This window comes from Varroa destructor, unplaced genomic scaffold (genome assembly GCF_002443255.2).
Source record: "Varroa destructor unplaced genomic scaffold, Vdes_3.0 BEIS01000002.1, whole genome shotgun sequence".
Classification (NCBI taxonomy): Eukaryota; Metazoa; Arthropoda; class Arachnida; order Mesostigmata; family Varroidae; genus Varroa; species Varroa destructor.
Genome location: NW_019211455.1, coordinates 18,377,954 through 18,401,468, shown reverse-complemented (window position 1 = coordinate 18,401,468; position 23,515 = coordinate 18,377,954). Strand labels below are relative to the sequence as shown.

At 40.0% G+C, this 23,515-nt stretch overlaps 1 protein-coding gene and 2 long non-coding RNA genes across 9 annotated transcripts; 2 read left to right on the top strand and 1 right to left on the bottom strand.

Moving 5' to 3' along the window:
* Positions 1-2,010: 2,010 nt before the first annotated feature.
* LOC147757470 (uncharacterized) lies at positions 2,011-5,880 on the bottom strand. Its single transcript, XR_015321270.1, has 3 exons — positions 5,705-5,880; positions 4,823-4,928; positions 2,011-2,897 (listed from the first exon to the last, which is right to left on the bottom strand). It is a non-coding gene; the product is annotated as an uncharacterized LOC147757470 (long non-coding RNA).
* Positions 5,778-13,107, top strand: LOC147757469 (uncharacterized). 4 transcript variants are annotated; one of them, XR_015321266.1, is made up of 4 exons: positions 5,778-5,917; positions 8,495-8,635; positions 8,780-8,913; positions 10,914-13,107. It is a non-coding gene; the product is annotated as an uncharacterized LOC147757469 (long non-coding RNA). The 4 variants fall into 4 exon arrangements; XR_015321267.1 differs by having other exon boundaries at positions 5,804-5,917; positions 8,502-8,635; XR_015321268.1 differs by lacking the exon at positions 5,778-5,917 and adding an exon at positions 6,376-7,481.
* A 301-nt stretch (positions 13,108-13,408) lies between these two features.
* Positions 13,409-15,695, top strand: LOC111244382 (uncharacterized). Of its 4 annotated transcripts, none has more exons than XM_022791431.2 (3): positions 13,409-13,550; positions 14,191-14,731; positions 14,811-15,695. In XM_022791431.2, exons 1-3 carry the CDS (start codon positions 13,536-13,538, stop codon positions 15,068-15,070), a joined length of 816 nt encoding a protein of 271 aa, XP_022647166.1. In that variant the 5' UTR covers positions 13,409-13,535; the 3' UTR covers positions 15,071-15,695. The 4 variants fall into 4 exon arrangements, with proteins under 4 accessions (XP_022647166.1, XP_022647165.1, XP_086836463.1 ...); XM_022791430.2 differs by having other exon boundaries at positions 13,427-13,550; positions 14,170-14,731; XM_086980337.1 differs by having other exon boundaries at positions 13,440-13,550; positions 14,170-14,731; positions 14,846-15,695.
* The last annotated feature ends 7,820 nt before the right edge of the window (positions 15,696-23,515 follow it).

Here is a 23,515-nt window from a genome sequence, read left to right as displayed (position 1 = left end):
ATGGGAAATAAGTCTTTTACACTTTATATATAAGACGTGTCTTTTAATAAAGACACGTCTGTAATGTAGCACATCAAAACACATCAATCGGATAGACAACTTTTTAAAGTTTACGTTGTGCTATTCAACAATAGAGCTACGGACATTTATATTTATTTTCAGAGAGCATAAATCAAGTACGTTGAGTTCCGACTATACCCCAATACCCGCTTGCTAAATTTAGTCATAAGAACATTTTGTGGTAATTAAACGGCACTATAAGCTCATATAAGCAATTGCCGTTCGTTTAAATAGATAGTATACAGGTTATAATTTCCAAACGAAAGAAACGGACAGAGCTGTATTTTATTAACAGCGGCAGCTTTTACTGGTTTATTCAACTTTGCTTTTTCTAACCTAAATGTAGATCCTAAACCACCTATTGGTGAACCAAAAAGATATCGAGCGAAATGCTTCGTCTGTTTATAATTAGACACGGTGACCTTTCAGCAGGTGAGGCAAAGATTTCGCTGTTACCCCGGCCGAAGTCAAATCATCCGGTCAGACCTTGAAGACCAATTGTCTAAGAATGGTCCTTGAGGGTCGTGATCATTCTATTGTACCCAAACGGTCGTACATTAACGGGTGCTGGATTGTGGTGAGAAAAATTAGCCTTGGTTGTAACTATCCGTATACGTTTTCGAATAAAGCAAGACTTTACTAATCAATACAGCCGCATATCCAAATAAAACGGCTCGACATTTATACACTTCAACATACGTCCTCGACGAACCAAAAGTTTCGTGGATTGAGTCTGAACGAGGACGGCCAGCCATTGGTGACAAGTGGCCATAAGTTACCATGTCTCGTACAGTGGCTCGTTAGCGACATCTAAAGGATGCGTGACGATACTTTCGTTGCCTCGTCTTTTGGCTCTCATAACGTAACGTAAAAATAATGGACCCCACCATAATGTAGAGCCGCTGCAACCACAGTTTGATTAGCTGCACTTTGCCGCACGCCGTGTTACCGTGTCGCGTTTTTCTGCTGTTGGCGAGAATGTTTACGTGAGTTTGTTGTTGAAACAGTAGTCCCCTTCATCCATTAGAGATACGTTTTGCTTTATTTATTCATTTTAACTGGTTCTATGCAGTATAACAGTATTTCTCGATCACCGTGAACTGTTAGTGGTCCTTGGTTGGCAAACCGCCGCGTGGAGCAATTAGTCCCATTGAGCAAGGAGCAACCATTTTTTTTTCTTTACAAAAAATATCAGCACAGTCAGCCAGCCGGCCGGCCAGCCAGCGTCAAGCATTCTGCATAAGGCGAAGAAAAAATGGGGTAACGGACAATAGCAATAAATCATTGTCCATAGACATATCTAAGCCTAGATGGAAGACGGAGATGTGTCTACACGAGCATTTACTAGACAGGAAAGCGTTGGTTGAATTTTTTTTTCCCTATTATGGTGCAAGTAGAGTAGCTGACGCGGGGTTTGTTCGCTTGAACTATCTGCGAGTTATATCATAGCAGAAAACCATCAGTCAGCTATTTTTTGTCTTACACACGATTGTTTATTGGACGTTGTTTTAGTTCGTACCCGCTTGGAAAATCATTAAAAAATGTTATGCCATGTTGACGTTAACTACGCCATAATGCCGACGGTCAGTACTCATCAGCATTAGAACATTTTACCGGATAGATATTTTTAAAAACTGCGACAGTTCTGGTTTATAAAACTATTACAACCTTGTCATCTGGGCCAATACAATCCACTAATCAATTGACTAGTCATACCAATGCAAACCTCGCAAAATTAACTTCAACGACATTATATCTTACGACATTATCGACAAGATATTATAGTTGTATCGTTAAGTTTCTTTTTGCCACTCCGATTGCAGTAAACTTCTCCGTTGGCCACACTTCTAGCTGATAACGTTTAGTGCTAACAGCAATGGGACCTTCCAGCAAAGCTATCTCGAAACAACTGTTTAGTATGTACACCGAAGCGCTGGCTCGACTCTTTTTCATGCTATTCGTTTATAGAATTTATGTATTCGAAAAGCGGCAGTGAGTGATCCGCCATCTTTATGCGTTTCTAAGTTGAATGGCGCGAATTTTCTAATTACGATCGAATTTAACGACTCACTGAAATGAAGCGTCTGTCAAGAGTGGTACTCAATCCTATTTAATATTGCCGATAAAATAAGACGTTCAAATAAGTTGTAGTTTTCGTATTCATTTCCATATTTTTGTAGCATTTCCTATACAATAAGCTGGTCAAATTTGAAGCGCCTTGCTGAGTAATCAAATAGTGAGCTTCAAGAAGCCACAAAAATATCTTGTTTCGTATCTGTATAAAAGAGTGCAAGCTAGTAAGTTATATAACTGTGTAAGGCTTCATCCAACTCGTATTTGATTTTAAGGGGATTAAGCTCTTTGAACAGTAGTAATTATGCTTGAAAGTTCAATTACAACGTTTCGATCAGCCTGTAATTGTTGTATAGAACATAAAAATTATAACTTAAATTTATAATATAGGTAGACTGATAATTTTTTTATTTTAACGTAGACTCCCTGTTGTATAGACTTATTAGCTATGGAAGAATTTATGACAGCCTATTTTTATCGAGCAAAAAATCCTACTCAATCGTTCACTGAATTCAAGTTTTGCTACTCAATTTTGAAATGTATGTCTTAAATATGTTATTATTTTCACTCGTGAAGTTCTCTTTTTACAGAAAATTGGCAGAAAATATCATTTTGATACAGATGAAGCCCAATTTAGATACAGAAAAATCCACAGAATTAGATTTACTGGAAGAAGGGAGATGCATAACATAGACGATTCGGAGATCCACTTCCGTCCACTCAAGTAAGGCTGAACGTGGTCGAACGTTTTGGTTGGAGATAAACTGCAAAACATTTATATAAGTGTAGAGTGAATAGAAAAAACTAAATTAAGCCTGCGTAACAGAATAGAATAAATTTACTCTGGCTAATGAACACTTACCAGTTGTTTAAAGCCCTGAGGACGTAAAGTTGAAACCTACATTCATTTATCGCTGTTATCATGTATTTAGTTAGAAGCTTTTTTTTTATCGACATAACATGTAAGCCATCCGACATATAACAACCACCCAGGACTGGTCCAATTTAATACAGGCGCCTCCTTTCGTTGCACCTCAGCAGCGTCCCCTGTTCGCAAGAATCTGTGCGACGATTTAGATACCATTTTATCCCCATAATATAAAGATGCTTTCTTTGAATTAATCTAGCCTAAAACGCAGTTGGCAGCGTCCTAAGAACTCTGTATACGAATAATCACAAAAACTATTTTTCCCTATAACAGCCTGATAATTTTCAACTTATTTAAATATGAAAAAATTATCTAGCAATAAAATTTCGTTCTGCGTGTAGAAACGAGCAACACCCCCTTTGTCCTGGCTATCGTTACGAATCACGGTTGCTGATAGACGGATCATAGCGTAGAAGTTTATAAAAACTCGCTTCTACAAGCGAAATATATTGGTGTCGACTAAGCACTCAGAAACAGCTAGGACATGTAAAGGGGTACAAGAGTAAACACAGTGACGACAGGTAACGGGTCCGCTCATGATTTGGTATAGCTAACAAACATGTAAATCACTAGGCGCACATGTTTACCTGTCCAAACACATTTTAAAGCTCTTTTCATTTCGCTTTTGGTAGCTAGATGCTGGCCACGCTGACTTTGACGATGCTGCTTACGCCGTTATCTAGCTTGAAGCATATTCAGGCTATTAGACTAAATATGTGCAAGACTGTTCCGTAATATTACGTATATATATGCTTGGGTATGATAACAGTTTTCCTATCGATAATTATTCAAATCAAAATATGTAGTGCAGGATCTTTTGGGAATTAGGCAAAGCTACGGGAAGCCAAACAAGATTCGATGGTTGGTTTCGTTCCTTTTAGAATTACATTTGTCAATACATGTTCGGATAGGAACATTTCTTTACTTCGAAGGAACGACAAATGAAAACAAAGTAGGTCCGTCAAATTTAGCTGAGATTACGGGGGCAGGTTCATGAAATATAAAACTTAATTTTTTAGAGTCCTGAACTTTTTTAAAAGGATTAAAAATGGTGCGACAGCTTGTTATGCATTTAGCTAGAGAATATGTAATAAATAGAAAGAAAGCGTCAGTTGATTTTTGATTCACGAGTTATGTGATTTTTCAAACACTCAGTGTATGTAATGCTTACGTAAAACGATTTTGTCTATCTTGTAGGACCGGCCTTGTACGCGAATGCTACACAAATAACAAACAACCTTCAAGCTGAGCAGCACGATTGTCACAGAACGTTATTTCTATGTGGTCCATCTATAAAAACCAACGTTTTCTAAAGAATTTAGGCAGAAACATAGAAATTGCACCTGTCAAACCAATACGGTTGCTTTATTATACGCACAGCTTACTACATCCGAAGCGTACACTATCGAGCGATATTTTATCGTATACAAAAGTAAAGCTGAATTTTTTCCCAAGCCAGGGAGTAGCTTGTCATGTAAGTTTGCAATAAGTGTTCAACATGCGTAATTGTGACTGTAGATACATGTGGCAGAATTTCACTTGTTGTCGTCTGTAACTTTACTAAACCAAAGTTACAGACAACAAGGGAGTAAACAAAAACAGGGGGACTACTAGTCTCTCTGATACTCGGTGGCCCTTCCTTTTGTAAGGTCACGGACAATGTTTCTTCGTAGAAGTGAACTGTATACCATCCAGAACCTTAGTCAATTAACTTATCCAACAGACCAGCTATTTAACGCTTAATCAAAAATACAAACTTACCGCTACACGCCGTCCACATACAGTTGTCACACAAAAAAGAAGATCAACAGGAGTTCCACTATCCGTGCTATCATCGACGTCTCTTATTCATTTGTTAAACGGTGCGCTACAACGTGAAAAATCCCGGTTAATTAGGCAAAATTTAAAAAAATACGGAGGATACCCTCTCCAGTGATTGGCCATTAAGTGCTACGCTATGAGGTGTCTGCTTATGGCTCGTGACGTACGTTAACATGAAACATCCGAAGGGGCTCAATAACTTTGCTGCAAATGGCACCCGGTATTTGATGCTTAGTAATGATGGAATAATAATGTTTAGCACTCAGCTGGCAAGCGCACATCGACAATGGTTCGATAAATAGTCTATGCTTTCAAATTTTAACACATTTCGTATGGTTTAAGTGTTAGTAGTATTTGAAGCTTCCTGCATTTCGTCACAATCATGTAACTGAACTTTTACGGGCTTAAGCCTTACTTACTTACTAACTATTATTTAGTGAGTAAGCTAATAATATTTTGGTGTATCTTTCGGAATATCGGTAGTATCGGAAATTCTATATGAATAGCTAATTCTAACGAAAAACCAGGATCAATCAAAAAGTAACATGGCCGTCATTGCTGAATAAAAGCGTAGGGCATGTGCGAATGTAACTTAAAGTTACGGCCAAGATTTTTTCATAAACGTTCAACGTTCCAACACTGGAACATCCACTCTGCGTGTTCACTGCTTTTGGGAAGCGTGTTAAGGTTACGGACGCGGAAGCCGGCTATCGCTGGGCTATATAATATTATGCCGGCGGCAACAACTACAGAACGATTAAAAAAGCCATTTCTGAATCCAAATAAATACTTAAGATGCTGCCGTGGGACAACAGGTCTTACGTGGGTATTAGATGAATCCATGAAATCTAGATTTGGCTTTACTCGCTTCCAATTAATCCTGTTATGTCGGAGTCTGGAGACAGTCTTAGCGACGATCATATTTGCTAGGGATACTTGAGCGATGTCCGTCAACCTTTGGAAGGCCTAGTCCGTTCGGTCAAAAGGCGAATATGACATTCTTAGCCCCTATCAGTGCAACATCCACAGGTTCAGGTGAGTTAGTAAACGTGAAAGTAGCATTAATATGCAACGAATATATGCTACAATTTTGTCCAGTTTCTGCCCTCGGCTATCTGTATCTCAGAAAACGGATGACTGCTTCTCTGGGAAGATGCGTAGGCTTGTTACTAAACAATTTATCCTGCCGAATTGTTGTTATGACAGGAGAGTGATGCAGCCGACTGTGAAGTGATGAGGCCCGTTACTTTTCACTTAGTGTAGTTGATATTTAAACAACGAAAATCCGCTGCGAAAAAAACCTGCTGACGAGTACACACTAGTTACTACTGAGAAGGGCAACCCCTTTTCAGAATAGTCGGTTTGTTCAAAACTGAAGTTAATAATAGCCTCTGTGTTTCCGTCCGGTATCGCTGTTAGGCATTCCATAACATGACGGCTAGCTGGCTCTGAGCACGAAACAAGGCGTGTGTCTATGCCCTATGGGTTCGAACAACAGCGTGTCCCTAAGATTAGCAGGCGCTAATAATAATAACACTAATCTACCGTTACTGTTTCTACCAACAGTTTCTACTAACTACTATTCCTATCTACTTTTTTAATGTTACAATAGTATATAAATCATTACATTGTCATTTATTAGTTATACTTAGGGTTTTCTGGCCAAGTCAAGGCCAATTTATTTCCTAAAAACGAACTACTTACTAAATATCATCTATATATCTATCCTTAGCTCCATAATTCTTAAAATTCTAGTTGTATAGGTAGAAAGGTTTGATTTAATACAACACATTTTATTTACGTAAATCTAGTCCAAGACGCAAGCAGTATCCAAAAACGATCACGTACTCAAGAGGCTTATGAGCGGAGATAAAGGACGTCTATAAAAATCTTAACTTCTTCGATCGGTAATGTTTGTAACGGTTACCAAGTGTTGTCACGAATCTACCATAAACATTGTTTGCCCCTAATTAACTAGACGCCGCGCCTGCTTCCGGCCTTGAGAGCGACTCTGTCATGAGAGCGACTACATTAATCCTAGTTCGGTGAATGTTGCTGGAAAGACGCACGCCAAATAACCCGATATTCAATTACTACGGCGTCTATATCTACATAAAACCATAGACAATTATCAGATCATCGTTATAGTTCGAGGCGGAGGTGGCCACCGCAAATAGCACTGTTGAAGTAATTCAGTTCAGACGGCTGGTCAATCGGTATGAAATCTTTCGCCAAATCTGCTTCTGAAGATAGGCAGGAACGCCGACAGCGGATCGGCAGCATTGGCGGAGCTGATGCGCCACAGGACCTTTAGACTTGGTCAAACACGCTTTTTTGCAAACAAATTGCAAGGCCATCTGACTATTTTAGGCAAGTGCTGCGCTTTAGATATGTCTTTGTACACCCCGATTGCTGTACACAGAGGGAGATTCGATGAAGCTCCTCATGGTCAATAATACCACTAACTACATTAATTTAAGGGTACTCACGTCAGCTATGGATACAGGAGCCAGCATCAACTATCCAGGCCATACGAAAAATCGTGACCAATTTGCTACTCAAGAATCGGAATTGCTTCATCCTTCTCTAGATCGTTGTTGTGAGCTCGTTTAGAAAAAAATAAATAAATATATATATATATATATATATATATAAAAAAAACCTATGACGAGATACCGGAAAAGAAATCGTTAAGGTTATCGAAAATGACGATAAGCAAGTGATAGTGTGTGACCACGTTCAATAGAGAAGAGTTGGATCAGTACAAAAGTCGAATAAACCTAAATATTACCGGAGGATCAAGATAAAATGTTTGGCCAATGCCAGGTTGTCTTGAGGTCTCCAGTGGTCCATATGTAGCCAATGAAAATAGGATGTCACAGTACATCGTTGATGTAATGATCCGGTCCGATACAGTCACCACTGCTTATAACTCTCGTTTTAGCTAAACATATACGTAATGCTTAATTCTATTTACCGGCGTAGGATAGGTCACCAATCGAAATCATCATAACTTACCCTCTTCATTGGCATGGTGGAAAGCCGATAAACCTCTGACAGACTATTAATCCACGATAGAATTTCTCACTATCCGTGTATTATGTATAACGCTGTACATGCGTCATGTTATGTAGCAAAAAATTGTATTAATTAGTCCATTTTGGAGAATCCCTGAGTGTCACTTGACCACCAGAGTAATTGTCACTTATTGCGTGCCTACTTCTAGCGTGTTGACCACGATTGATCTGTACTATATTCAGAGTTAACATCGTACCGCTAAAAGCATGCAGTGCCTGAATAGCTAGTCGATGATCCGTCAGATTGTTTTAGCCAGAACACCCATCTGTCTATATATACATAAGAATTCGATATTTATAATAGTATCTACCAGCCTGAGAATACCATATTAAGCTGTTACAAGCAAATTTGGCGTACCCTGAAGTCTAATAATTTTTTTTAACTATACGCTACTAGGATAGATACTCCAGTTTTTTAGAAACTTGTAAGTGAAAATTGGTTAAGTTTATTTCGTCAATAACGAGTTCAGGAAAAAATACATCTTTTTGTTTCGAAAATCAACGCTCAGTGGTTAACTTTTTTTGTTCCTCGAAGGGTACAGCGCTGCGGACGTTCATTGAGGCTTGGTAAAGACACTGGGCAAGGTGCAAATGTTTCAAGATCGGAGATTGGAACATTGAAGATGACCAGATGTCGGAATCTCAGGGTTAAGAACTCATGCCTGGATTTGAAGGGGTATTCATAAAAACAAAGCTTAAAGTCTAAGGATTCTATTGGCCAGAACTCGAATTCGCCATGCAACGTCCTGCAGAATTATAACCCAAGTATTGAGAACGCCTGAAGAGAATAAAAACGAATTCCCTATGACTTTGATTCCAGTTCTGTTGGAGATTCGTGTGATGTATTGTACCGGCGAATTAGAGAACTTGAATCAATCAAGAACGGGCCTGGAGCAAACGGTGGCCATAGACGAGGCATGGTTCAGTTCTTACCGCCAGTCGAAGAAAAACAAGGTGAGAATAATGTCGCCCTGAAGTGTGTTACGTTATAAAAACGTAATATACTTTTTATTGTATAATAAAAAGTACGTTACATTCAAACATACTTGACACCGATGATAAAGTGTCAAGTATGTCTGAACGTAAGACGACGGTTATGCTTGCAGTAGACGTCAAAAGCATTCACTACTATTATACAGTCGCCAAAAGAGGAACAAAATATCCCGTCTATTTCGAGTTATTCAAGATGCTTATGGATCTTTAGTATAGCAATTGAAAACACGCGGTTTAGTTACCTTATGACAATGCCTCAATTGAGCAAACGAATATTCAATGACCGCTTGAACATACTTATTTTCTCGATGTAGGTCCGTGTGGCTTCGAGGCTTTCTATGCCTTAAAAAGGGCGACTTGTAGGCAATCATATGCCGTATTTCAAGAAGCCATAGATAGAGAAATGACATATGGGAACGCTAATGATAGGTATATGGCTGTTTGCAAGAAGCCACAGCGCTGGGACAAATGTGTAAAAAATGAACGAGGGTATTTCTAATACATATTTAAAATTATCGTTCTAGCCCAACTAGCTTAGAAATAATTCAATCTTAAAGCCCGCAAGATTCGCTTATGACAATCTAATGTTTCCTAGGAAATATATATGCACGCTTTTCGTAGAAAACCGTTATAGCTGTAGACTACATCCATTGTACTTGACTCCCTCAAATAGAAACTGCGGAACGGTATTGTGCGTGGGAGTATCGCACAGGTAAACCGTGAGGGCTTTTTATTCATATGTCATTAGCTATCGACAGACGCCAGAGACACGCAGGAATAAAAAGTAATTCATTTTCCGTAAAGGATTTTTAGTAGGTTTACAATATGCGTCGGCGGTCGGTAGCGACGTTAACGTTACCCCGGCCTTTTCGCAGTAGAAGATTGGCACCAATAAAGTTACGAAGGACCAATGTGAATTGAAGTCCAACCTTTTGCCCGTCACCGATTTGAAGTAACAGTAACTGTTTACAGTTGAGTGTTTCTAAATCACAATGTCGTTTGATTGTAGATCGCTTGCCTTCATCTGACTGTAATACTAACTCTGACTACAACTAATGAATATGTTCTTCTCAAAGCGTTATTTCCTGCATCTACAGGGAATAAAAACTTTTTTGTAGACGGTAGTTTCATCGTACTGCCCAAATAAACTAGACATTATTACACAAAACCGAAGCCGTAACGATAGACTTTTTAAGTATGAATAGTTTCAGTTCAATCAATAAGAATATTTAATCATTTTAAATAAATGCTTCAAGTTTTACGTATCGTACTGCCACTAGACACTGCGTTAGAATGATTCATTGAAGTTTGAAATAAAAACAAAAAACTCTTCGATGAAATTACAAAGTTAAGTGAGCTTATTCGGTACCAAGATGGTACTACACCACTCGTTTCAAAATGGCGAATCAACATTATTATTAATAACATTTAAAGAGTCGCTCATTAATAATTTCGTGTAGAAAATAATAAGGAAGGTCGTTCTCTTCAGCTGTCTCTTTTCTCGTTGAGGTTTTTAAGCGCTAGAACCGCTCATCGCTAAGATACGCTTCCATAGGCGACGCAGTGAAGACGTACTTCGAATGTATCGCAAGTACGGAATGGCACAGATGGTAGTGAAATGTAAATGCACAGTCAGCTGAAATGGGGACAATTTATTAGAAAACAAAAATGACGGCTTTCATCGAGGTCTAAATCCGAAACCCCATAACGATGAGTTCCACATTACGTATTCATTGCTACGGCAACAATTCAATTTATCTAATTTAAACTTCGGATAACATTTTTATTTTAAATTGAATTGCCAGGTAACAGGCATAATCATTCGATGTAGAGCACTGACACCTGTGTCACTAATACATATGTCTGTAAAAAGAACTTTATCTGCAAGTTGCTACCACAGAGTAAATCTACTAACAAATTTATTCGTTTGTATTCAATTGTTCGTTAATGCTAACACACAGAGTTTGTTGCGGAAAGGTCGAAGAAGCGAGTTCTTGTGATGCTTTCGTGAAGTTAGCAGTGACTGATGTGCGCCTGTCTACTCAAAATAAGGTCGTGTCTCGGCTCATCTGAATTTTGCCTCTCTTATTTGGGACGAGTTCGTTCTTCGGTCCGCGATATAGTAGGTTACATTGATCCACAAGGGAGCTGTTCTGAAAGGTGGCCTATGCTGCAAGATGTTCTGCTCAAGGGACACGTTTGCGTTTATATCGCATACTAACCATGTCTATGATGTGTATAGTTACTGGCTCAAGAAGCAGTATATTTTAAAATCTTAATCGTTAATAAATGTCCTTCGTATAGAAACTAACATTGTGAAAAGGACGGTGTCCTCGTGCTGCCATTGCAAAAATAGCTGAAGCTCCCCTTAATCCTCAATGACGAATTAATGAATGAGGGTTATCTGTTCAGTTGTAGCATTTGGCTGTCTAGGTTTCCATCTTTAGAGTTTTGAAAAAGTCCATAATATATGTTGCTGTAATATGGGAACGTAATGGACCCTAACTTAACGCGTGTTGCGTATGCGATGTCACATACACATACGTATATCATATCGGGAGGAGACAACCGCTTGAGCCTGGTTGCGTCCAGTAAATAGCGAATCGAAAGATTCATGTGCGCTAGATGAGGCCAATATTCACCAGTTACGCTAATATTTATTAGGTTTTCCGTACGATCCTATAGTCGGGACTAGGCAAGACTGGTCACGCCAGGGAACTTGCAATTAGTTGACACTTTTCAGTTATTTGAAAAGTTTAGCTCCTCTGAAGGTTACGAGTACTTAGGAATTCATAGGAATAACAGCAGAATACTTCCTAATGAAACAAACCCACGAGAGAATATACGGGATCGGGTGAAAGGGAAAAGACTCGTTCAAATGGAACAACTGGGTCTGTGGTGTGTTTTCTGGAAAATTAAATTTTATTACAATTATTCTACGAATCAGCGTTTTTACTAACGAAACCCTAAAAACGGTCATATGAGGAAATACTGCAAGTTTCAAGCAAAATCAATCGAGTTGTTCGACAACCTGATATTATTCGGGTGATATTGGCTTTCATTCCACCTAATGCTACATATAAGCCAGCTTAACTTGTGGTCAATAATTTTAGGGGGGATATTTCTTCTGTCGTCGATGCATGTCATTTTTTCTTTACCATTATGTGCTTTTATAGAATTTTGCAAACCTCTAAAATAGCAATAAGGTGCTCATATCGAGTATCGTGAATATCTCAAAGTCATAAGTTGAGAAGTTTGGTAACTTGCAAAACTCTTACCCGTGATTAATTTGTTTTCACGGCAGCCAGTTGACGGGGTTTTCTAGAGGAACGGCCAATGGACAATTTGTTATGTCGTAGGTATTTTTTAGCGTTCTTACATGCAACAGTATCTGTGTCTATGACTGAAAATGGAAGTAAGAAAATTTTCAGTAGTTGAATCGTGCCATAAACATGTGACATGTACAAACAGAGGTCAAACGGGTAGAGCTTTGGATTTTTCATTGTGTTTTTGAAATAAATCGAGCCCCAGAAGTAGCGCTTTAATGTACACACATGATACAATCTTGATATACGATTTATGTATATATATATATATCGCCCTTTTATTTTCTGGCTGTGACCATTAATGCCTTAGTAATTGTTATCGCGCCCGTACCGATGGTCTTACGCTTAAGGCTGTGAGCAGCTTTAAAATCAGCAAAAGTTTGGTTTTAGCCTTGCCTACTAATCAATCACTAGAGCGAGCACAAAGCACAGTCTGTTCCCTTAATGAAATACATGCATAGTGGTATTACTGGCCTTATAAACATGTTAAATCAGCCATTTGCTCGGTCATCCGTTCTCATCGCGTCGAACACTAAACGGCTTTCAGCTACCGCTCATTGAACGTTAGTTATTGCACCATCCATCCGGCAAGCTCATGGCAACAGTGGGACTGTCCAGAAGACCGTGCCTGCCTTGAAAACATGCCATTGGAAGTGCTACCTGTAAACGAAGAAGCCGTCCACTACTTGAGCGAGCGGTGGCCGAAATATCGTCCGTGCCCAACTGACATCTATCTCGCGAAAATTCTACGATGCGGCACAACGAAAGTGGATTAGAGTTGCATAAAAGGGACGACCAAATAGTGAACCAAATGGCCCCGGTGTCGAATTTTAGTCTGTGTGTTGTCTCTTCGATCTACGGCGATGCACGAAAAAGTATTACGATCTGCTCTTTCATTCGTGGATGAAAGCGCGCGTCCAACAGCCGTCTAGCGAATATCTAGCGCTTAGTAGGAGCAGTCAGTTGCCTCGTTTTTGTTTGCGTCCTCGCCGTTGCTTCGAGGGACGGCCGTGATTTTGTCTATTATGGCTTAATGATCATGATCTTTCCTATGACTAGTGCAACATACATCCGTTTACCGGCCCTTGCACTCACTAGACTAACTTCTTTCACTTTGTTTTCAGATATATTTCTTCTGGCACAATCTCGAACCCTCGCCCAATTTATTTTTCGCTATGGTCTCGTTCTTGCCGCCTTTTGAATATAAAAGCTTTCCGGAGAGTCGGTTGTATTTGAAGAACGAGCTTCAGCATAACCATGAGGCTGTTTGTGGTGAGTTGAATTCAAAGTTATATAGTGGCACCGTGTTTGTTGTTTGTCGTTTGATTCGTTATTGTTTATCCCACCGCAATTTTGTGAAATAGCTGTTGTACTATGTTGATGTTATAGGTCACTTGTTATTGTAGAACGGGAAGCGTTGGCCAAGTTTTGAATGATACAGCGCTAAATGGAATGTTTCATGTTGGACATTGTTTCTATTCTGTTCGATAGAAGAACATTCGCAATTGATACCAGCGATACTTCTCCTCTTTGGCGTAAGTCTATTTTGGTGTTCGAGAAATAAAAAATAAAAAAAAAAAAAGCCGCTCAGGGAAAGGGAGCACTGAGGCAACGAAGACTACCGATTGACATATGAAGTACGGTAAACGCGAAGCGAAGAAGCGTAAAAAACGCACTCCACAGCGCTAATGGGTTTCTGATTCGTCGTTCAGGCCCCTGTATTGCGGTCTTTATGTTCCTTCACCGATGTTCACTGGTATAAGAAACCGGAAACGCTGAACAAAATAGTACATCGAAGAATTAAAAGCAAAAATAGTAATAATAGAGATTATTAATAACAATGATGACCAAAACAAGGCTTGACAGCAGCACCGCTTTATGGGTTTTACAGGCTTTATGGGTTCACTTTCAGAAAATTGGGACGCTATTAATGTTTGCCGCGTACGTGCTAGCCACGAGTAGTGGATGGCAGGCTGGAGGTTCCGGGTGGACAGATGGCCCTTCCTTTTCGTGGAAACAGGGCACACAGCAAACTCCAGTCATATTGAATGACCGTTCTGGCACCAGCTGGATTAATCCAGAGGTTCCTTCGGCGGTCGCCAGTGGGGGTCCAAGCGATTGGCAAACTGCCACTTCAATAACCCGCATTAATACGCCTGTCGGTTACGCCGCGCCCGCCCCCAGCGCTGGAGGCGGAGGTTGGAAGACCCCAATTATTAGCCACGCCTCACCGGCGACGTATTCCGGAAGCTGGCAGGGACCATCCGCTCCGATCAAAGTGGCTGCCGTACCTCAACAGAGCAGCAGTGGTTACTCGGCCGCATGGATTGCGCCTGCAGCTCCGCAACCAATCCCGGTTGCGATCACGTACGGTGGCGGTGGTCGAGTGTGGCAGGCGCCTGCTCCTGCGTCTGCCAGTTGGACTTCGGTACCGGCGGTCACGAAGGGTGCAGGTAAGTGAGAGAAAACTGATTTGCCAATGGGCCGATATGGGTTAGGTGACGTTTTATGGTAACGATACTTCTGATTCAGGGCTGGTCCTTGGCGCCGGCGCCGGTTCTTCGCAGGGTGGCCGATGGGTTCGCGAGGACGGGCGATGGGTTTGGGAAACACAGGAGGTGCGTGGAGAGTTCCAGGCGGTCCCGCTATTAACAACCCATGGATGGCAATGGCCGGAGGCGGTGACTGAGGAGATTCGCGTACAAGGAACCCCGACGCAGATCGCGCCGACAGGACACGCCGTTTCCTGGAGTTGGAGTCGCCGTGGACGGGATGTCAATTGCAGAAAGTGAATAAATGCAAACACCGCACTGCCTTTTTAAGGGTGCGTGATTCGAGAGCACTCGTTGAAATTATGAGTGTTCGACGTTTGTAATAATAATTGATTTAAAATATATGACTGACTAGATTGAAAATAGAGTTGTATATTTCATCTTTTCTGGGGCGAAACCGTATCGAAGCATAAACAAATTTAATAAAAAATATTGAAGATAACAACTATACTGTCGGGCCAGAATTATGATAGTACTTCGTCCAAGCGTTACTGTTCGAAAAGAAACTACCTAAATAATCATTTTGTCTTATCTTTATCGGAAGAATATATTTCAGTGCTGAGAACGCATGTTCCTTCTCCGATTTTGAAGTAGTAACAAGATGACCGCAATATATTTATCAATAGTAACGACTGGAACTACTTTGGACCATGAAGCTACGACTTCGGTCCATAGCTAGAACTCAATGTTCTGAAATCATCATTTGATAAAAGCTATTTTTCAATACAGGGCTATCTATTTTTAGATAGATTTAGGGACCTTTGATAAGAGTAAAGTCGCCTTAACGCTTTCTCTACATAGCCAAGCATTTAAATATATGTCAAATTATATTACGTAATAAACATTGATTAATTATCTACTGGCATCAATGAGAAGTTATTTCTGATTGTTAAATTAAACTAAATTATACTACAGAACTTAATCAAGTTATTTTTACCAGTTTTGACTATAAACACCCAAACGTTTACAGTAATCGGTAGTAGTTTGATACAAACATTCGAGACGGCCTTGCAGCAGCTATCAACGAGGTTTTACTGCAGAAGAAAATCTATTCCATAATACATTTATGCGCGATAGAGCTATAAGAGGAGACGTTAGAGCATTTAGTAGACTGACACTATCGATATTTCTGTAAGTCACTGTCTCTGCATTTAGCTATTTTCAAAAAAAAATAAAACAGAAATGAATAAACGATAAGGAACTAATACTAGACCTCAGCCAGTCTTTTTGACAGGTTCAAATCAATAGTGCTAGTTTATGTGTTTTATTTGTGTTTTATATATATATTATATGTACTATTGAGTTATTCAAGTGCGTGAATTATATCGTGTTTGCCGAAATACATTGGACAACACAGCGCATTACATTTTTCCCAAGTCTCGTTTCAAACTCAAAACTGGACAATCGACAAGGTCTAGTGTGTCTCTATCGGGTCCTATTGAAGAGCTGATTTTGCTCGTATTTGTCACCTGTAGGGGGATTACAGCGAAAACATTTTTCTTTCGAATTAACGAGTGGCTTTCCTCCTTACAAGGCTTTGTATTGACGAATATCGAAGAATAGTTACAACATATTTTGTAAAAAGGTACATCTCGTATCCGATAAGATAGATAATAGTGGTCCAGTGAAGCTTGAGTAGCTTCAATTTGACATAGCTGTGCGTAAAGGCTTGTGGACTTTTCTGACAATACGGAGGAATCCCCGACGTCTACGACAAATTAAGGTAACACGACTACATGTATGAAGCTTTCTTTAAACGACCCATTACTTAGGACGTAAGATCCAGGATGAGTGTTAGCTTTCGGATCAGGAGCCTAAAGGTGCGACCACATTGCCGAGAGTGTCCCCATAGCAAGCTCTAAGCTTTGGAAGATCTCCTAAAGCCAAAGAAAAATGGCAAAAGAATCACCGCCCCTTCTAGTTCTCTCAGGGGAGAATTCACGTTCTCATCTGTTACTTCAGGGGGCGGGTTTTGCGTGGGAGCGAGAAAACGGGCTCTTTGAGCTGATCCACGTGGCAGTGCAGACCATTGCACTAAGCGTAAAATAGTATCGGTCTGGAAGTGTATAAAGCTCTTCCTTTGTGAGAGAAAAAAATAGGTAAGAAAGTTCAGGAATGACACGCTGTTGAGAGGGTAGCCCCAAAGGTAACCGACAGTGAACCGAAACTTCTTCCGAAGGGCAGCTTTTTTCTATATGTAGCGTGGAGTGCGCTATTGCTCTACAGCGCGTGGCATGAGTGACCGTGACCTCCATACACGTATGGACGTTTTCCGAGGAAGACCTATATATATATCTATTGCCTATGGAAATTAATGCATCTTCAGATGTTTATTTCATTGGAACAATGAGAGTGCTGGCACACCCACAGAAATGTGGGTTCACTACCACTGGCAATTTTGCACATCATGGCTGATATTTCTTACATATTTTTTTCAACGTAGAATCGCCTTTCAATGAATTGCAGTTTCAAAATTGAGATGTAGTTGGACCTTAATAAATTTAGGGGCCTTTCATGGATATCGAATAGAAGAGGGTACCTTATTCGTAGGCATCAGGCTCTAAATAGTTGTTATGTTCTGGTTGAAATTGACTTCATATATAGTTACGGTTCTATACCAAAATTGGAATAGGTCGATTGGGTTGTCGTAACAAACTTGATGATAATTTCTATTTGTTAAAAAAAATAAAAAGTAGACCAATGCATATAGAATTGAGCGCAACTCATTAATATTACATATTGTTTTCTTCGTACTTAAATGAATGAAGTGATTTAGATGATATCTATATTAGAAGGTACAGGAATACTAGGTGTCTCACAATACTTTGTCTGTGATAGATTAGATTCCGCTTAGACGTAAATTCAGCCTTGCCTAGGCAAGTTCTTTATGATGGTAATAATAAAAGTGGCAGGGAAATTCCCTCTGCATTGGGTAAATCGACCACAGCAGGGAAATCTTCATTAATCATGTTTTTTTAACCTATTATTTTGTATATATTAATTTAATCATACAAATCTAAATAGGATACTATATATATATATATATATATAGATCGACGGTTTTTTTATAGGTCATCTTTACGCTAATGTACTAGTCTATTGACACCTCAGTATTCGATATTTAGGTTGCTATTAATATCAAAGCGTCTATATTACACTTACGTGGTGGTATGGCATAACTTAATCTTAGCGCCAGCAGAATAGAACATTAATAATACGCGCGAGATTATAGTTTAGCACAAAGAAAAACAGAGCGTATACGTACTGGATGTCTTGAGAAAAGTCTATGCACAGCTCGAACGGTTGTAACTTACTACAATTGACTGATACTTGATTTGTAGAATCAATGCAGGGAGAGAATTTGTATAAAAAATATAACTCTTTTGCTTAGCATGAATAATCAATATTTTTTACTGTTTGGGTCAACATGTTGCTGGTTCCAGTGGACTATTGATGCACAAACGTTAACAATTCTTTCATTTTGGTTCAATTACGTAAGTGTTGTTGGCTTCCTCTATGAATCGTACGTTCTCTCCATGAGGGAAGCTCACTGGCATCAGGGCAACATTTTTTAACCTATTTAAAATTCCGATAAGAGTCTTATCAGAGGATATTCTTATATCGCGATGATCGCGTGCAGGTGGTTCATTTTATTGGAAATCAAATCCGTCATTTTGAATGCCTTTGCATTTGAAGTCATCTTCGTCGATTTGAATGCGTAATTGAAGTAATTGACACCTCTTACTCAGTAATGCTTCATCCATTTACACTATAATTCCTAATAAATCTACATGGCGTTTCTGCGTAACGTGTATATATCGATTAAAAATTTTCCTGCAAACAATCTTTCTTGAAAATTGTGCATTTTCCGCGTATCACTTGCAAATTTTTTTTCCTAAATTCAAGTCAATTTCATCATTAGACTGTACCATCGCCAAGATGCAAGTTTTTCATTATAATGTACTACATTCACACAATCGACATTCGGTCTTTTCATGGCAAGCTCACGACTTAATTGTCTTATAGATCTTGGGGATGTTCCGTTATAGCTTTTCAGTATGGCAAGACTCTCCGATGTTCTTGGTCTTCCGCAGCCTTGCCTACAAACATCCTGAACAGTTCCGTCTATTTTAGAGTTATTTAATTAATTGTGGCTTGACTATGAAAAGAGATAAGAGTCACAAACTTATGGTCAGTTAAACAGTGTTTACAATTGTTTGGAGCACCCGGTATCCATATGTATACATCATTACTAGTTGCATGCGTTCTCTGTCAGGTCTCACTGTTCTACACGGTCTAGCATATGACAAAACCGCCTCTCTTCCTCCCTCTGTTTCTCTGTGCGTGAACGGGCTAACCTCAGATGACCGCGTCTTGGACTATGTTAATCATGCTGCACGCTCATTTTAGACAGCCACATGCCGCAGTCGTCGCTGAGTGGGGACTTCTTTGCGGTTCATGGGTGGACCAAACTCGAGGCTGCATGTATGGGGGTGTCGGAGCCTGCCTATAGGATGGGAGGGCGTTCGGGCGATAGCTTCGTTTGCAGTTGCCCACGCCAGTAAGGCGGCTAACAAGCTGCAGTGGTGTGCAAAAGCCACGCGCAAAATCATGTGCGTGAGCCTCTACTAACGGGACTCAACCTTCTTGCAAGCGCTCAACTTGGTGAGCCACACTCTCAGGCGAGCCTACCCGTTCCATACAAGTTGATTCGTTCATTCTCTCCTCTCTGCTCCATATGGAGCTATAAGCGTCTGTCTGGTTTGATTATGTTGGCGCCATGTGGTCGCAGCCCGCTGCTGCTGCTATCGGCGGCGCCCACTACCCGCCTGCTGCACGGTTTTACCGCTACAGCTAGCTTTCCCGCCGTTCTTGCTGAACACATAGGATCCTCAACAAGCCAGCCTTCTTCCAGAGCTATCAGCGGCGTGGCCGTCGTGGTTGACGCCATTGAAGTCGCTTCAGCTGAAAGCTTTTCAGAGGGCAAGGTAGATGGCGCCACTGACCTGGCTTGACATATGGTGGTGGTCCCTCCGGAAATTTCAGTCACTCACTGGCGCCACAGGGCCGCCTTCGCCCCAAGCGGACAGAAGGGAAGGTAAAGGGGCAAAAGACGAATGGAATGGGTTAAGGCGAGCCGTAGGAGACGCTGAAAGAGAACCGGCCTCGATCGCAGATGAAGGACTTTAGGATGACGTGCCGGTTGGATCGGGTACCTTGGATTGGACCGTATCCCATGCTGTCCATTCCCCAGACACTCAGGCAACAGCTAGCCCTTCCAAGCTCGCCGACGTACTCTTGAGGCTTTTACCCAGCCGGCGCCAGGCTGCCGCTGTGACTACGTTCGGCTCTTCGACTTCACAGCAGTTAGTCAGGCACTTGGCGGACTCGCTGCTTGTCAGCGAGCACTGAAAAGGGTTCCGTCCATGGGTTCGGGTCGGCTCGGTCCAAACTGGCTTAGACGGGTTAATAGGTGGTATATTGTGATGGTACAACGGCTCCGCAAGAGTAATTGACAAAACGTAACAATCAAGGCTAGGATAGAGAGGAAAGCTGTTTCTCAGTCGTCGTCCAGTCGAACTGTCGTGTTAAAATTTTATCCTAGAAGACGGCCGCCTTCCTGAACCAATGTTTTCAGATGTACGCTTATGTGTTCACTTGTGGGTATCAGTCGATTGCTTCGTTCTGGTTTAACGTTTTAGATACTGTCCGTAAGCGTGGTTTGAAACTTCCATGACAATACTCACAAACACAAACAGGAATTAAAAGAAAATTACGTGGAGGACAGCCAACCAAGACAAACGAAGGAGATGGCCAGGGGTGTCAGGTCAGCGGACCGTCGCTGTCGTGTCACACGTTAGGTTTAACCATAACGGCTTTTTGTCTCGAACACCAACCGACAAATGATCCAATCCTATCTTCCTTTAAGCCGTTGCAAGAGGAACGCTCTGGCGTCGTTTAACCGCTTGCCAGCGATCTAAACTGTTGTTTCTACCAGCTGTCGTACACGGGCACAAGATCCTGTATTCTTGCGCAGGATCATTGATAACAAATACGATATATAATATATACAAAAGAAGGAACTTCCCTCTGCTGTGCGGAATTCGTTGTCCTGTATCCCTTTTTCTCTCCTTAAACTAAAGCTTAAAAAAATCCAATATAAACAACGACGATGCCACCTTCATCGAGTGAACGGCGGAGATCGCAGCACAGAGGCGATCGGTGACAGGACGAGGGCAGTGGTGCCTCAGAGCGCAGAAGGTGACCTCAGAACTGAAAGGGGGAATTGTTCGAACTGGTCGCGGGCCGTAAACTGACGTAAAAGTTGTTTGCTGCGAATATCGCCCAGAGGTGGTTTCAATGACGTTGGTGTCCTGTGGAGAAGCTTCCGAAGGAACAGGAGCTATTTCGACAAAGGCGAATTTGTAATAGAGATGGTAGTAGTAATCAATTTCGTCAGTCAATAGATAGTGTACTATGAGCTATATAATGTAACGCAATCAACGACACTATAACTAGACGAGCAGTGGTGAAATATCGTGTCTGGAATGATTGTATTATGCAAACAAAGTTTAGAGTTTTGCGGGTTTACATGTGTTTCCATAATTTTAATAGCATCCTACAATTATAGAGAAATTCTTCACGTTTATCTCAAGAACGGTTAGATTTATGGAAAAATCTTAAACTTGTTAAACGCATTAAGCGGCAGCTATTATTAATAACAATAATATACTCAGACACCTTCAGTTTTTTTCTTTAAAAAACGTCATATGTACTGTTACGTCGAGTAATACTTCTTCGTGACGGGGCCGTTTCACAGATTTTGGAAGTACACATTTTTTTGTGAGAGAAGTGAAATCGTATTATTGACTACCTAAATTTTATCAAGAATATTCTCACAAACATTTTTTCCACCAATTGTAGTTTTTATCACCAATTAATCATCAAAATTACGGACTTATTGCCAATCTAGGAAAAGTTGTCAGAGTTTCGTTATGGTTATTTGATGCCTTAGAAACAGCTAAATGAAAATTATTTTTGTATTAGAAATAACTAAAATTATTAAATTAAATTAAAAAATAAAAATCACCATGAATTTGGGTTAGAAATTAGGAAGAATTAGAAGGAAATCATTAAAAATATTAATTTAATAGGATAAATTTTAGATAAAAAAAAAAGGTCAGGGCGCTTCTTACATAAATCTAAAACGTTCATAGAAGTAACTGAGTTGTATATTGTTACTCCATCGAAAAAAAAAGGTTCGAAGTATCGAAAGTTAGAAACGCAAAGTCGTACTATATCAGTATACGCGCTTTAAGTTTATCAGCACACTGCGTTTTCACATTTTTCCCTGTAAATTTTGCGATTGACAAAATTGGTGCGAAAAACCAATTCCTTAGTCATCCTGTGTGTTGTACACATAACTTTAATAATTCTATTTAGTGCTTCGTACAAGAGGGTATATTTACCATTAAATGAAACTGTGAGAAAAAGCTTTTTCTAGTTGTGGCTGATATTTCAATTATAAATTAGTAAAATGTTAGGTAAATTGTATTAGTCTGCTTTTACATAATGCCTCTATGAGTACAGCAATTCCAAAGCTATCATCCAAAGCTGATCGTTTTTGTCTCCCTTCTCGTTTTTTTCTATGATCTGATTATATTGTTGATAATATGTATTTTTACATCTGGAGCTATATGCCTACAGGATGTTTAGTGAGTCTTCTTCTCTTAGTTGAGTGAGGACTACAATTCAAATTCAAGTAAATATCGTCTATAACAGTACTCATTCACTTGTTGATGTGCTTAAGTTACTGTGGGAAATACACTATGCTTTGTCCACTCTGTCTTCTCCCGTTGGCCATAATCATTAGCTTTGTGCAATCCAGATTTAGCTGCACCACTTCGCACGCTCGACCCTTCTGTTTTATCTCGTTGATATATATTAGAGCATTTCCGTTCAGTTCCGCTACCTTGAAGGAGTATTGCGCCTTCTATTTAGCTAACAAAGCTAGAGGTCGCCAGTTAGGCAAATGGCGCCATCTATGTAGAGCAACGCTGGCAGTTCCTCGAAAGTGGGGCGTATGTCATTATTATTTGAAGGATAGCTTTCTCGAAGTAATGTAAATTGCCATAGAGCGTGTCACAAAGGCCGGGATGCGCAACTGCTTGATTTTATGGCTGTTTGCGCCTTTTTGTGCATCAGTTGTAGCGTTGATTGTTGTAAACTGTAACTTTCGATTTTAGATGTTACAAATGTTATTTAAAAAGTATTGCTGTATACATTTCACTTGTTTCTTGTACTTTGACTTTAAACACATTTTTTTCTAATATGCAAAATACATTATTAGGTCAGAATAAATATGGAATAGATAGAAAGCAGTTTACGTGTTCACCACGAGTTAAACATGAGGTGAATGTATGAAAATTTTGTGAAGTGAAATGCAAGCCATCGACCAATGTTTGAAAAACAGAGACTTCGGATTACTACACACTCGAAACATTTGATATACTCAACTTCTAATAGTTTCTTAATATACACGCGCCTAACAGTCGCTCTGTGAAATAAACTAAAAACATTATGGATACAAAGCTGTCCGTACTTATACTTGCAATAGATTTCACTCATTGACCGTTATAGTGTATATTTTTTTAGTAATAGGACTTATGTATGATGCAGACCCAT